The sequence below is a fragment of the Mizuhopecten yessoensis genome, unplaced genomic scaffold (genome assembly GCF_002113885.1).
Source record: "Mizuhopecten yessoensis strain PY_sf001 unplaced genomic scaffold, ASM211388v2 scaffold3525, whole genome shotgun sequence".
NCBI lineage: Eukaryota > Metazoa > Mollusca > Bivalvia > Pectinida > Pectinidae > Mizuhopecten > Mizuhopecten yessoensis.
The window spans coordinates 32,625-49,301 of record NW_018405088.1 but is presented as its reverse complement, the minus strand read 5'-3'; the positions used below and the strand labels follow the sequence as shown (position 1 = coordinate 49,301).

At 40.4% G+C, this 16,677-nt stretch overlaps 2 protein-coding genes across 2 annotated transcripts; both read right to left on the bottom strand.

Moving 5' to 3' along the window:
* Positions 1 to 2,439: 2,439 nt before the first annotated feature.
* LOC110447601 lies at positions 2,440 to 2,949 on the bottom strand. The gene has a single exon (XM_021493395.1). The coding sequence runs from the start codon at positions 2,947 to 2,949 to the stop codon at positions 2,440 to 2,442; it is 510 nt and encodes a 169-aa protein (XP_021349070.1).
* Positions 2,950 to 13,104: 10,155 nt separating this feature from the next.
* LOC110447600 lies at positions 13,105 to 15,897 on the bottom strand. Its single transcript, XM_021493394.1, has one exon. The coding sequence runs from the start codon at positions 15,640 to 15,642 to the stop codon at positions 14,578 to 14,580; it is 1,065 nt and encodes a 354-aa protein (XP_021349069.1). The 5' UTR covers positions 15,643 to 15,897; the 3' UTR covers positions 13,105 to 14,577.
* Positions 15,898 to 16,677: the final 780 nt, after the last annotated feature.

Genomic DNA, 16,677 nt, shown 5'->3' with positions numbered 1-16,677 from the left:
TGATACAGTCATACAGACACACAGTCACACAGGCACATAGTCATACAGTAACACAGTCATACAGTTATACAGTCATACCGTCACACAGTCATACACTCACACACTCATAGTCCCACAGTCCCACAGTCACACACTCGTACAGTCATACAGTAATACAGTCACACAGTTATCCAGTCATACAGTCACCCAGTCATACAGTCACACAGACGGACAATCACACAGTCATAAAGCCATACAGTCACACAGGCACATAGTCATACAGGCATACAATCACACAGGCATAGAGTCACACAGTCATAGAGTCACACAGTCATAGAGTCACACAGTCACACAGTCAAACAGTCACACAGTCCCACAGTCACACAGTCATATACTCATACATTCACACATTCATACAGTCACACATTCATACAGTCACACAGTCATTCAGTCACACAGTCACCCAGTCACACAGTTATACAGTCGCACAGTCATACAGTCTCCCAGTCACACAGTCATTCAATCGCACAGTCATACAGTCTCCCAGTCACACAGTCTTACAATCACACAGCCATACAATCACATAGTCATAAAGTTACACAGTCACAAAGTCATACAGTCATATAGTCATACAGTCATAAAGTCACACAGTCCCACAGTCACACAGTCATTCAGTCACACAGTCATTCAATCACACAGTCATATACTCATACATTCACACATTCATACAGTCACACAATCACACAGTCAGACAGTCATACAGTCACACAGCCATACAGTCACTCAGTCATACAGTCACCAAGTCATACAGTCACACATTCATATAGTCACACAGTCATAGTCTCACAGTCATAGTCCCACAATCACACAGTCAGACAGTCATACAGTCACGCAGTCACATAGTCATACAGGCACACAGTCACACAGGCACATAGTCATACAGTCATATTTCTGTATTTCCCACACAGTCATACAGGCACACAGTTATACAGTCACACAGTGAAACAGTCAAACAGTCACACAGTCATTCAGTCACACAGTCATGCAGTCCAAAAATCCTACAGTCACACAGTCGCACAGTTATACAGTCGCACAGTCACACAGTTACACAGTCATACAGTAATACAGTCACACAGTCACAGTCCCACAGTCGTACAGTCACACAGTCATTCAATCACAAAGTCATACAGTCATATAGTCATACAGTCATATTTCTGTATTTCCCACACAGTCATACAGGCACACAGTCATACAGGCACACAGTTATACAGCCATCCAGTCACACAGTCATTCAATCGCACAGTCATACAGTCGTACAGTCATACAGTAATACAATCACACAGTCATATACTCATACATTCACACATTCATACAGTCATACAGGCACACAGTTATACAGTCGCACAGTCACACAGTCCTACAGTCATACAGTCGCACAGTCACACAGTCTTACAATCACACAGCCATACAATCACATAGTCAGAAAGTCACACAGTCACCCAGTCATACATTCACACAGGCATACAGTCATACAGGCACACAGTTATACAGCCACCCAGTCACACAGTCATACACTCACACAGTCACACAGTCATACAGTCACACAGTCATATAGTCATACATTCACACAGTCATACAGTCATATTTCTGTATTTCCCCAGTAGAACGGACACCTGTTAGCCTAGACAGCTGATATATTTACAGTTTTTAGATGATTCCAGAAACATTGATTCACAAACAATTTTAATATATTTCCTTGTGTAAGAGATAAGGAGGAATATAGGAAAAACTGTACAAGAACGGACTGCCATGAATGGACTGTACATAGACAGTAAAACAGAGTAGATAGTCTTTGAGAAGGTTTATACATGAATGTTTTTTCTTCCATATCTGTATTAATGAACTACAAAATCAGATTGAAGTTCGTGTGACGTGAAAAACATCTTATAAAGACCTGGGAAACGCAAAAGGCACTGAGAATCAGGTTCCTTGTGATTTTTAAATGTTCTTATTTTTATATATATACATATGGAATTAACTTATTGTACTTGCATTAATCGTTTCAATTAATCATACGGAAAAAGAAACGTTAAAAATATCTTTTAATAAATAAATATAAATCTCAAAGTAAAACACCTTGTCCATCTGAACATATCAAACATAAGGAATTAGTAAATTAATACTAGCTACAGGACTATACTTGTCACCATCTCTCTGTCTTTCTCTCAACAGTCAAACCTTGTATTTTATAGACTACAGCAAGCAAATTATATTTGTTATTCTAGATATTAATAAAACATATAAAAAATAAGCAATGTTATTTAAAATTCAAGCATGGTGCCGATTTTCACATCGGAAGCGAGATGTTGTTGTTATCTAAATCAAACAATTTGAAGAATTTTAATTAATTTAATTTAATTGTTACAAAACAAATATATCTGACAACAGGCAAAACCTGTGTTAGTCGGTTCCCACTTTAAGACAATCCAATACCGTAGCCCAGGCAGCCTTAACGGTTTCCTCGAACGCACTAAGCAACGCTTCCTTGATCGTCCAAAATACTTCCAACTTATCCCTCAGGCTCAGAGAACAGAATGAGAAGCCCTCAGACGGATTGGAGTAACATTTAGGATGAGAAGCGAACGCCATACTCTTTATATCAGAACACGAGATATTGACCTCCGGACTCAGGACAGGAGCCAGAACAACCTGCAGACACTTCTTTGACGCGGCTATCCATTGTCGACCATATGTAGAAAACATGTGGACATTTTTAGCATACAGGTCGCAGAACTTTTCCGCGTACGTTATGGCATAGGCAGAACCTGTTTGTTCACACGGATATCGTTTCTCCAGACATTGCCTGTACCAGGAACACTTCGTGCCATCAGGGTTGTAGCACCAAAGAGGTAACCTTGTCGAGGAACCATTCTTGTCAACATGTTTACACGAAATGATGTCCAAAGACATGCATAGCACAAGGAGTATGATTATTCGAATATATTCCATAATAGGCGAAGGTGAGGGCACTGACAGGGCTATCTGGGTTAAATGTGTGTCCAGATAAGAACAGCGCGCAATACATATAGAGTACATTTGTATAATACTGATGACGTACATGGCTGTTGAAGCTTATCGCTGTATACATATTCACTGACCTTTCTATGTATAGTTTATTTTCATTCTGACTGGCTATTTCATGGCTATTCAATGAATATTTAACTGACTGTTCCAAGAAATAGCACAAAGTCTATAGATCTCGCTGAATTCTTTTAGTACTTTCCAACAGACAACTACTATACAGTTGAATAAAGAATTTTTTTTCAAAACGTCAGATTACTCGCAGACGTCATACGCATAATCCTACCATATATAGAGTGAGGATGCGCTTCAATTTTTCCTTTGTAAAAAGATATCGGTTTGTTTCCCGTTACGCCTCGGGAAGTGAAGTAAATGTATGCAACGTCAAATTGGGAAGGAATATCAATGATCCCATAAAACGTTGTCCTACACGTGAGGGGTAGATTAGTTAAAAGAATTTAGACTAGTGCTCGGCGTACTTGTTATATTGGAGAACACGGAAAGGTAACACTAAATCCTGCTGTTCACTCTTCACATGTAGGCTTAAAAAACATGTTTTACGATTAATGTAAATTATAATATTGTTTGTGTGTTTCTCTTATTTTTTAATATTTTTTTCTTAATTTTTGGTTTTGTGTGCGTGTGTGTGTGCTTGATATCTCGTACCAATAAAAGTTAAGTAATTGCATGCATAATAACATTGTAAATATAATATTCCTTTCACTTTAATTTGTATTTGCACATTATCCCAGACAAATATAATGTTGGTCATTAAGTCCCCAAAACTCCACCGCTGACCATTTTCTACAAGTCAGATTCTATTGAAACTGCACGGGAGTATTAATGAGCACAGGCAGATGTACACTCTTTATTTTCTCACCGTTGGGAATTCATGATAGCTACTGTGTCCTCTGAACTCAACCCCGACTTCTGATATTTGTATCATTTACGACAACAGAGGTGGTTATGCGGACATATGGCAAGATGGATCTGATAGAAAGAAGGTTCAGCACTAGTGTCCGTTGTTTATAATGTCAGTATAACATGATAACAAGGAAAACAACACTCACGTATTGGGGAACATCTACGTAAACACTTAAAGGTATCATACCGTTAGAGGTATTGACACTTAGATAGCAAATGTCCACATACTTAAGATACAACGTACATTTGTAATATATACAGACATGTGTATATATACTGAAATGATAAAGATTATTTAATGTTTTGTAATTGAATGTTATATGCAATATTTTTATATAAGTATAATAAAACTTCTATAACAATCATATTACCAAAATTTAATTAGTTTTGACCGATAATTCATGAGTAATTGAAGCACTTTTGACGGTACCCCCGAATATCGCAAAATGAAATCGACTGACTTGTCAGTATCTCGTATGCCCCCCTCGAGCATCTTTCACAGCCCTGATTATCTTGCGATGGAGTTTATCAGTGTATAGCCTTCTCATGGTGATATCGTTATAATCTTCCAACAAGGCAGTCCTTAGTTGGTCGAGAGTAGTGGGATTTCCGAGGCCCCCTACCCTCCTGTCAAGTTCGTCCCACAAATATGTTCGATTGGTTTGCGAGAAAGTCTAGACAAACTCTGTCTGCATCGGGCCGGGCATTATCATGCAAAAACCAACCAAGCCACACAACGCGAGACGTGCACGAGTGAGAGGCAGGCCAACGTAAGGACGACGAGCTCGTAGACCAACCTCGCGCAATTTGTTCCTTACAGTTTTGGGCTGAATGTGCCGATTATGATTGCCTAAATTGACATTAAATAGCAGAAAGTGATCTGTATACCTCAAGCGTATCAAGTGGTATGACAAGATGTGTCTACCTCAAGCGTATCAAGTGGTATGACAAGATGTGTCTACCTCAAGCGTATCAAGTGGTATGACAATATGTGTCTACCTCAAGCGTATCAAGTGGTATGACAAGATGTGTCTACCTCAAGCCTATCAAGTGGTATGACAATTAAGATGTGTTTACCTCAAGAGTATTAAATGGTATGACAAGATATGTTGACGAGCTTGTCATCATTATTCTGCACGTGTTTTTGCATCTTAATACTTTCACTATGTGGCACGGTACATTGCACGATTTAGTTAAGGTTTTAGACACCGGTTTGAGTGCACAGTAACCAAGATACTCATCTGACCATTTTCATAATTCAAGACCAAGCAATTAAATAATCGTTGCATATTTTGTTACCCTGCGTTTCTTTATCCTTTCGGTATATTACAATGAACTATCTAGAAAACCTATTTTGCTAGTGAGAAAACGATTGAGATCTTCACAACGCAGTTTTCTTGATACGTTGATTAAGTACTTGTTTATTTTCCTTAAGAGTTAATGAGTAATTTTTGTATGCGTTCCACATTATCTGTTAATGTGAACTTACCTGAATTTAACCTCTACATGGCGGGTGCGCCGATGAAGCAGAACACATGTACCTTTCCGGAACACCTGGCCTTATTCTCTTTGCAATTTCCTTTGTACATATTTTGCCATTGTTTCATCGACTGTGTGTTAAACAACCTATTTTGTTGGCAATTCGGTATTCTCTGTCTGTAGATCTAGAGAGCCTACACAAGTAGACATTTTGCTGCACGATATGGCATTTTATCCATTTAAGACTCATAAGTGGTATTAAAGGTCAAACGGACGAAAAAAGTCGTGACTGAAGTATTTCAAATTACAGAGTCCAACGAAAAGGACCTTTGGCTTCTATTGATATTTAAACCAGTATTCAGTAAACCGTACCAGATTAAAATCCAGATACAAGGACACATGCAGTCATCATCGGGAACTTATAGGATACGATTACACCTTATGTTTGACGTGCTACCTTATCTATTTATGTTGATGTGTCCTTGTACAGGGTGTTATTGCAAACACTGCCCTCAATACAAAGTACAACAAGGTAGAAGTCAGTACTGCTTCCGTGTCGACCTTGACCTCCTAATGATTACAGGCTTACGTGTTTGTATATTTTTGAAGTATGGCTTTATCAGTCTCAGACCTGATAGCATTAAGGAATGTTATGTCACAATGAAACACAGCGAAATGACAGTCGATGCAGTATTATCGGCAAACGCTAAGTTTGCACCGTGAAAGCGAGAAGAGGGACGTTTCAGGATTAGATTATATGATGCACATTTCAAATCTGGTCATCCTTTTTGTAATCTACAAGTTATTATTAACGTAAATTAAATAATTTTAATTCAATTATAATGATCATAATACCTTGATTTGTCATTTCCCTTAATAAACATCATCATTTTGTTTGAGGAAAAAAAATAAAAATAACCCAACTAAGTACGCTGATTTTGTCAGTTTAGAATTTCAAGAAAAAAATGACATTCTTTTTCTAAACTCAAAAAATGCAAAATGTTATATCTAGTTTTCACTTCACAAAACTAATCTAAATAAAATTTGGCAGACTGATGTGTCGATGTGTACAGACTGATGTGTCGATGTGAACAGACTGATGTGTAGATGTGTACAGACTGATGTGTCGATGTGTACAGACTGAGACTGGTGTGTCGTTGTGAACAGACTGATGTGTCGATGTGTACAGACTGATGTGTCGATGTGTACAGACTGGTGTGTCGATGTGTACAGACTGGTGTGTCGATGTGTACATACTGGTGTGTCGATGTGTACAGACTGATGTGTCGATGTGTACAAACTGGTGTGTCGTTGTGAACAGACTGGTGTGTCGATGTGAACAGACTGGTGTGTCGATGTGTACAGACTGGTGTGTCGATGAGTACCGACTGGTGTGTCGACGTGTACAGAGTGGTGTGTCGATGTGTACAGACTGTTGTGTCGATGTGTATAGACTGATGTGTCGATGTGTACAGATTGATGTGTCGATGTGTACAGACTTATGTGTCGATGTGTACAGACTGGTGGGTCGACGTGTACAGACTGGTGTGTCGATGTTTACAGACTGGTGTGTCGATGTGTTCAGACTGGTGTGTCGATGTTTACAGACTGATTTGTCGATGTGTACAGACTGGTGTGCCGATGTGTCCAGACTGGTGTGTCCATGTGTACAGACTGGTGTGTCGACGTGTCCAGACTGGTGTGTCGATGTGTACAGACTGGTGTGTCGATGTGAACGGACTGGTTTGTCGATGTGTACAGACTGATGTGCGATGTGTACAGACTGGTTTGGTCGATGTGTACAGACTGATGTGTCGATGTGTACAGACTGATGTGTCGATGGGTACAGACTGATGTGTCGATGTGTACAGACTGATTTGTCGATGTGAAAAGACTGATGTGTCGATGTGAACAGACAGGCGTGTCGATGTGTACAGACTGATGTGTCGATGTGAACAGACTGATGGTTCGATGTGAACAGACTGATGTGTCGATGTGAACAGACTGATGGTTCGATGTGAACAGACTGATGTGTCGATGTGTACAGACTGGTGTGTCGATGTGTACAGCCTGATGTGTCGATGTGTACAGACTAATGTGTCGATGTGTACAGACTGATTTGTCGATGTGAACAGACTGATGTGTCGATGTGAACAGACAGGCGTGTCGATGTGTACAGACTGATGTGTCGATGTGTACAGTCTGGTGTGTCGATGTGTACAGACCGGTGTGTCGATGTGTACAGACTGATATGTCGATGTGTACAGACTGGTGTCTCGATGTGTACAGACTGATGTGTACTGATGTGTCGATGTGTACAGAATGATGTTTCGATGTTTACAGACTGATGTGTCGATGTGTTCAGACTGATTTGACGATGTGTACAGACTGGTGTGACGATGTGTACACACTGTTGTGTCGATGTCTACAGACTGATGTGTCGATGTGTGCAGACTGGTGTGTCGATGTGTACAGCCTGGTGTGTCGATGTGTACAGACCGATGTGTCGATGTGTACAGACTGAAGCGTCGATGTGTACAGACTGGTGTGGCGATGTGTACAGACTGGTGTGGTCGAGGGTTACAGACTGGTTTGGTCGATGGGTACAGACTGATGTGTCGATGGGTACAGAATGATGTTTCGATGTTTACAGACTGATGGGTCGATGTGTACAGACTGAAGTGTCGATGTGTACAGTCTGGTGTGTCGATGTGTACAGACCGATGTGTCGATGTGTACAGACTGAAGTGTCGATGTGTACAGACTGGTGTATCGATGTGTACAGACTGATGTGTACTGATGTGTCGATGTGTACAGACTTACAGACTGATGTGTCGATGTGTGATGTGTCGATGTGTACAGACTATGTGAACAGACTGATGTGTCGAAGTGAACAGACAGGCGTGTCGATGAGTACAGACTGATGTGTGGATGTGTACAGACTGATGTGTCGAAGTGTACAGACTGGTGTGTCGATGTCTACAGACTGATGTGTCGATGTGTGCAGACTGGTGTGTCGATGTGTACAGCCTGGTGTGTCGATGTGTACAGACTAATGTGTCGATGTGTACAGTCTGATGTGTCGATGTGTACAGACTAATGTGTCGATGTGTACAGACTGGTATGTCGATGTGTACAGACTGATGTGACTATGTGTACAGATTGGTGAGTCGATGTGTACAGACTGTTGTGTCGATGTGGACAGACTGATGTGTCGATGTGTATAGCCTAATGTGTCGATGTGTACAAACTGATGTGTCGATGTGTACAGATTGGTGTGTCGATGTGTACAGACTAGTGTGTCGATGTCTACAGACTGGTGTGTCGATGTGTATAGACTGTTGTGTCAATGAGTACAGACTGATGTGTCGATGTGTTCAGACTGATTTGACGATGTGTACAGACTGGTGTGACGATGTGTACAGACTGATGTGTCGAAGTGTACAGACTGGTGTGTCGATGTGTACCGACCTGATGTGTCGATGTGAACAGACTGGCGTGTCGATGTGTACAGACTGACGTGTCGATGTGTACAGACTGGGGTGTGGATGTGTACAGACTGGTGTGTCGATGCGTACAGACTGATGTGTCGATGTGTGCAGACTGGTGTGTCGATGTGTACAGACCGATGTGTCGATGTGTACAGACTGATCTGTCGATGTGAACAGACTGATGTGTCGATGTGAACATACTGATGTGTCGATGTGTACAGATTGGTGTGTCGATGTGTACAGACTTGTCGATGGGAACAGACTGATGTGTCGATGTGAACATACTGATGTGTCGATGTGTACCTGGTGGGTCGTTGTGAGCAGACTGGTGTGTCGATGTGAACAGACTGGTGTGTCGATTTGTACAGAATGGTGTGTCGATGTGTACAGACTAGTCGATGTGTACAGACTAGTGTGTCGATGTGTACAGACTAGTCGATGTGTACAGACTAGTGTGTCGATGTGTACAGACTGATATGTCGATGTGTACAGACTGGTGTGTGGATGTGTTCAGACTGATTTGTCGATGTGTAGTGTCGATGTGTACAGACTGATGTTGTACAGACTGGTGTGTCGATGTCTACAGACTGATGTGTCGATGTGTAGAGAATGATGTGTCGATGTGAACAGACTGGTGTGTCGATGTGTAAAGACTGATGTGTCGATGTGTACAGGCTGTTGTGTCGATGTGTACAGACTGATATGTCGATGTGTACAGACTGGTGTTTCGATGTGTACATACTGATGTGTCGATGTGTACAGGCTGGTGTGTCGATGTGTACAGCCTGGTGTGTCGATGTGTACAGAATGATGTGTCGATGTGTACAGACTAGTCGATGTGTACAGACTAGTGTGTCGATGTGTACAGACTAGTCGATGTGTACAGACTAGTGTGTCGATGTCTACAGACTGGTGTGTCGATGTGTAAAGACTGATGTGTCGATGTGTACATACTGATGTGTCGATGTGTACAGGCTGGTGTGTCGATGTGTACAGACCGATGTGTCGATGTGTACAGACTGACGTGTACAGACTGGTGGGTCGATGTGTACAGACTGATGTGTCAATGTGTACAGACTGATGTGTCGAGGTGTACAGAATGATGTTTCGATGTTTACAGCCTGATGTGTCGATGTGTACAGACCGATGTGTCGATGTGTACAGACTGAAGTGTCGATGTGAACAGACTGGTGTGTCGATGTGTACAGACTGGTGTGTCGATGTGTTCAGACTGATTTGTCGATGTGTACAGACTGGTGTGACGATGTGTACAGACTGTTGTGTCGATGTGTACAGACTGATGTGTCGATGTGTGCAGACTGATTTGTCGATGTGTACAGACTGGTGTGACGATGTGTACAGACTGTTGTGTCGATGTGTACAGCCTGATGTGTCGATGTGTACAGACTGATTTGTCGATGTGTACAGTCTGATGTGTCGATGTGTACAGACTGGTATGTCGATGTGTACAAACTGGTGTGGTCGATGTGTACAGACTGATTTGTCGATGTGTCCAGACTGATGTGTCGATGTGTACAGACTGGTATGTCGATGTGTACAGACTGGTGTGGTCGATGTGTACAGACTGATTTGTCGATGTGAACAGACTGATGTGTCGATGTGAACAGACTGATGTGTCGATGTGAACAGACTGATGTGTCGATGTGTACAGACTGGTGTGTCGATGTGTACAGACTGATGTGTCGATGTGTACATTTAAGACACTGGTAAATAAGACTTGCTCACACCGATAGTGCCATAGATTAACGTCGTATTATTAATTTGTTATCTACTAAGAGCTCACATAAGACAGGTAGCCTTATTTATTACATATATTTTTTATTATATTTAGACATTCACCTTTTGGATGAGATATTCCACTGGTGAACTTTCACAGAATGTTCAAAACTTCTTAATGTTGATAATAGCATAATCCCTTTCGATCTATATCCCTTCCGACAAAATCAGAAGGAACCAAACCTACACAAATCTTTCTACTGAATATCTTCCTAGTTTTCGTAATAGCAATGAATTATGATGCTTTTCTATTTTCCTCTGGGTAGTTGTTAACCGTTTCTAAATCTGTCAGTGTCTTACGTGATACTGCTTGTTAGCCGAAATTGTACATGGTGTTTTTCTAGACAAGTTAGTAGAGTTTTAGATTATAACATGATGGTAGGTCTTGGTTTAGCTTTGTGTTACACACACTATAACAATGTAATATTAAAGTAAACAAAACGAGTGTAACGGATATGATGAAAACATCTGTGTTTTGGTTACATTTTGGACTCGAGAATTTTTTCAGAAGTATTCAATTTATATATAGTTTAATGAATCTTTTATTCACAGATTAATTCTGACAACATGCATAAAATATGTTGATGATTTTTTTACTTACGTCTAATGTTAACAAAGATCGCAGCCAATGTATCGATAGGTACTATTTTACTTCGCATCAGACGATTCTGTTATGGCAATCTTCATGTTCCTTACGATTTTGTTTCACTTTCGACTAATCAAAACTGGTACTTCCCTAAATAAAAATGGAATATTGCCACTATTGCTTCTAACCATGGTCGCGTCCTGAACATGTCTCCTGCACTTACTGATGTATAATCATTATATAGCGGCGATGTAACTGTAAGGAATGCAGAGTTACAATTGATATCGCCACATACATTCATAGACAGGACTTCCACAGGTACATCTGGTTCCAACAACATCACTCCCCATTCCATCGAATGTGCGAGTGATAAGACAATATCAGTCATATTAACTGAAAAGGAATTTTGATGATTGAGGTCGAAAACATGTTTAACGGCAAGTAAAATGTCAACCCGAACTTTGGGAACGCTGTCCAAGACGACTGGTTTAACAGTATTTGTGCTGTCTTCATTGCCCGTTGCTCTATTTAACATTCCTTTATAACCAAACCAAGCGATACCCGATTGTTCCCATTTCTGTTGCTTTGCAATAAGATCAATAATTTGACCCGCATATCTGTCGGTGTTGTCATTTACGAACATCTGCTTCCTCACAAATATTTGTATCAAAGCGGTATAGTAATCCTCAGGATCGGCTCGATATTTTCTGTGTTTCAAGCAGTCGGACAATACATCCCATAGATCTTTTACTGGCTCAACGAATGCATTGGTAAATGCACCCTTTATAGTCCAAAATATCTTCAACTGGTCGCCCAAGTTAAGAGAACAAAAAGAGGCATGTGTAGTTGGCCTCTCATAGCACTTGGCGTGAGATGCAAACGCTTGTTTTTCGATCCCTTCGCACGTTACGTTAGACCAGGGACGGAATATCGGTACGAGATCGAGCTGCAAACACGTCCTTACGCCATCTATCCATTGTTGGCCTGACATAGCAAATGATAGTTGGTGGACCGAGTACAGTTCACAGAACACGTCGGCGTAGGTTATGGCGTGCTCTGCGTCAGTGTCCGCACATGGATAAAGTTGTCGGAGACAGTCACCGTACCAGGAACATGTTTTGCCATCAGGACTAAAACACCAGGACGGTAGAGAAGGCTTTGGCCACGTCGCTGTATCCGGTTTTGTTGGATCACAGACACAATCTCCATAAACGTCGGCGCCGTCGCATTCGTCATACGTCTCGCACATACACTGGTACCAACAATAGGTGTCGGGACTATCGACACATTCGTGATGTTTTCCTCTACCACGTGATCTGGCTCGTATGTAGTCGTTTGTCAGGCACGTGGCCCACTGTGGAAATGTATGATACGTAGACAGTTTAACACACCCGTATGCTCCAGACGGGCCTGAATCACCAAAACACTGTCCCGATATTAGCTTAAATAATGTGAAAAGAAGTACAAGAATGGATAATAGAAATGTACCCATAGTCAAAACTACAATCAAACGTGTAGGTGGTCGACTGGAACACGTGGCGTTAACTGTAAGGCCAATCTTACGTCATATCTGTATCCTTCAGAGGTGATAACGCTCAGATTTATCTTTTTGTAAATAGATAACGTTATTGTTATTGATGTTCTAGCCTGAACTGACACGTTATGTTCGAGCTTCATTTAGGGCGAATAGCAATGCAGTTTGAAACAGCTAAAACGTTCAAAAATAACAAAAACGTATTATCTTTACATTTTTGTCTTGCTGCCTTGTTAAATCATTACATCACGTTGTTGCCTGATATATAAATAAATTTGTATTCTATAAATAATTCCATTACAAATGTGGATAAACAATGCTTTAAAACGAAGGGAAAATACGACTGTCGTTTTGCTCAAACATTAAAATTAAAGGAGTTGTCTGACATATCAAACTTCTTTTCACGGCAACACAAACGGGCATAAGTAAAAGATGTTACAAACAACCTACAAAGCATGTCTTTTTATTTCCCGTGATCTTTCTTGATGCCCAGCCAACTCAATTGGAGCTAAGCAGATAACCATTAAAATGTGACAACACAGAAAAAAAGAATGTGTCCATTTGCTATGGACCATTTATATATATTTTAAATCGAGTTCTGTTTCGCGGCACAGCTGCTTAGCATGCATGGGTGTTCATCTTTCGATGCATGGTGTACATGTATAAATGCTGGTAGATTGTCGTTGCACCCCGTAGTTGCATACTTAAGTGATTATAGTGTAAAGAATTCTGACCATGTGAAGTAATAGTGAAGATTGGTGATTCGCTTGATCCGTGTAAGGTTCAGTTTTGTTTGTAAACAAAATCAATATCCTTCTTTAGTCGCATATGTTAAATATTGATTTTAATATCTGAATCATTTTAGCATCTAAAAGTCAAATGAATAAAACTCAATTGCAAATTAAGAAGTAATAAAAAAGTCCTGCTGATTGTCCAAGTATTAATTTTGATAAGCATGTATATACTGGAATGTTTGACACTGTTTCTTTTTCAAACTTAACTGTAATAAGAACGCAGTATAACTTAAGTCATTAATAAAAAAAAATCGTATTTCTTTGCCAATCTTAATGTAGTAAAGTTAAGTTTTAGGCAACAGTAAAGCTGCCAAAAGTACAGGGTTATCATTATGAATTACTCAGAAGGGTGACAATGATATATAAACACATGGTAACATCAGGGAACAAAACAATGAATATAGTAGAGAAACGGTCTTTTAAAAACCATATAATTAAACAAAAGTATTTTATAGAAAAGTTTATAGAACATTCATTTTTAACTTTACTGCTGTCGGTTATGGTCAAGCGGACATCTTGCATTAAGAAAAGCTACGAAAGTATAAATCTCCGTTCGTTGCTATTTATTTATATGTTATGTTTAGAAACCAAGATCTTTATCGAATTTTTGCTTATATGTCAAAATAGCAAGCCATCACTTTCAGGGCCCATTTAATTTACAAACATGGTATTTCTTGTTCTATTCACCACGTGTAGGATATACACCGTGCAATAGAAAAAACAAAATGGGTTCTGTCTTCCTGAATAAAAATGGATCAACTATTTCTCGAGCTAATACTTTAGTTTCATATACATCAATATTTTACTAAAAAGTGTCATCTTTCGGGTAGACATATGTTAGTCATGGAACGTTTCCTCCAACATCGCACAGGTAGTTCAAATCAACAATGTGTACACATACACTGCTAATAGTTAAAACTTTCTATAAACAAAGCTTAAAACGCCGACAATGAGGACGAAGATTCCTGATATCTTGGGTCTTGTTCCTGTGTTAACCGGTGCCACCACCTCGATGAATGTACGGCTACATTCAATGTCAGCGCAGGCCTCCATAGACAGAACATCAACTCGAGCACCATCCACCGTCAATCGGATCTGACCATTTCGGACCGAATTTGCGAATGACATCACAGTTTCTGTTGTGTTTACATCGATGGCGTTAGGGGCGTTCAGGTCAAAAGCACGTTTAGAAGCAAGTATGACGTCTATACGGAAATCTGACAAGCGACCGGTGTCATTGTTTGGTAAGCCACTGTAGCTAAACCAAGTCATTGCTTTTAAGTCCCATTTCTCATTTACTGCAATGTAATCGATTGCTTTTCCAGCAAATTCGTCAGGATTGCGTTCCATAAAATCCTGCTTTTTCACAAAGATATGAGTGACCTCTACATTGTTATTTCCAACGCTAACTGGATTAGAGTTGTATCTCAGACATTTGTACATGGTATCCCATATACCCTTCAGTGTTTCTACAAAGGAACCAATGAAAGCACTCTTGATTGTCCAAAATACTTTCCATCTGTCTCCCAGACTTAAAGAACAGAATGAGATCCCAGAAGACGGGCCTGTATAACAATTGGTGTGGGAAGCGAACGCCCTATTCTTGATTTCTGAACACGTAGCGCTGACCCAAGGACGTAACACAGGCACCAACCCTACCTGTAAACACTTCCTGACCGCGTCAATCCATTGTTGTCCGTCTACAGAAAATGACCGGTAGTGGTTCGAGTACAGATCACAGAACTTTTCGGCGTAGCTAATGGCGTACGCTGCATCCGTTCCCTCGCAATGATACCTCTCCTCCAGACACTCCCGATACCAGGAACATGTTTGACCGTCGGGACTGAAACACCAGGGCGGTAATGTTGGTCGTGGTGACATGGCCGTCGTTTCTATTTGTGTTTGTGGACGGTTAGGATCACAGGAACAGTTACTATAGACGTCTGGGCCGTTACATTTGTCATTCATCTCGCACATACACTGGTAATAACATTAAGTTGCCGACCTATTCTCGCATTGATGACTCTTCCCCATACTCTTTGACTTTGCTTGTATGTAGGTGTCCGTCAAACAAGTTGCCCATTGAGGAATTCCATTGTACTTTGACAATGCCACACATTCATATCCGCCTGCAGGTCCGTAAGCACTATTACATGCCCCTGATATGACAGCAAAGCATTTGCTTAACAGAAGAAGAAGAAGCGTAGATGTGAAAACACCTGCCATGTTCAAATCAGGAAGAAAACTACCAGGAAGTGTGGCTGTGCATATATACTATAGCCGTCTGAAAAGTAAACAGTAACAGCGAGATAACGATAAAGTAATACCGAGAAAACAGCAGCAATGCAATACAGTTAAGCTATAAAAATGAAGTACATAAAAGCCTACAAATAGTAATCAACAGAACAATCTGATTTAATATCACGTAAAAAACAACATCGTTTAGTTGTTAGCGCACAAAAACATTTATCGATATCGATTTTCTCAAGTGTTATGTTTCGTGTCGAAGGTGACCTAGTGGTGTGCTATGGAACAACCTTTCAAAATGGACAACGAGTGACCTATTTTGTATGATAAAAGTTTGAAAGGAACCATTTAATACCGATTTGTGTTTTTTCAATTTTAATGAAACTGAAATAAAACTGAGTTGTACTTGATACACAGACTTTTTTTAAATAGCATTCAAAGTGTTGCAATACTACACTTCAACTTTCCACCGTCAGACTCATTTACATTTGGTTAAATGGAAATCACAGACATAATACTACACTTAACCCTTCTACATAAAACTGGACGCATTAACGATATGGTTCGAATTGGGGATAACATATGTTGCCTGTGACCATAGCCCTCCCCTACGAAATATCGTGCATTACAAACTGTTCCTGGTATCGGGACTGTCTGAGGGAGCTTTATCCTTACGTCTGTAGACGGACAACAATGGGTTGACGCGGTCAGGAAGTGTTTACAGGTAGGGTTGGTGCCTGTGCTACGTCCTTGGGTCAGCGCTAC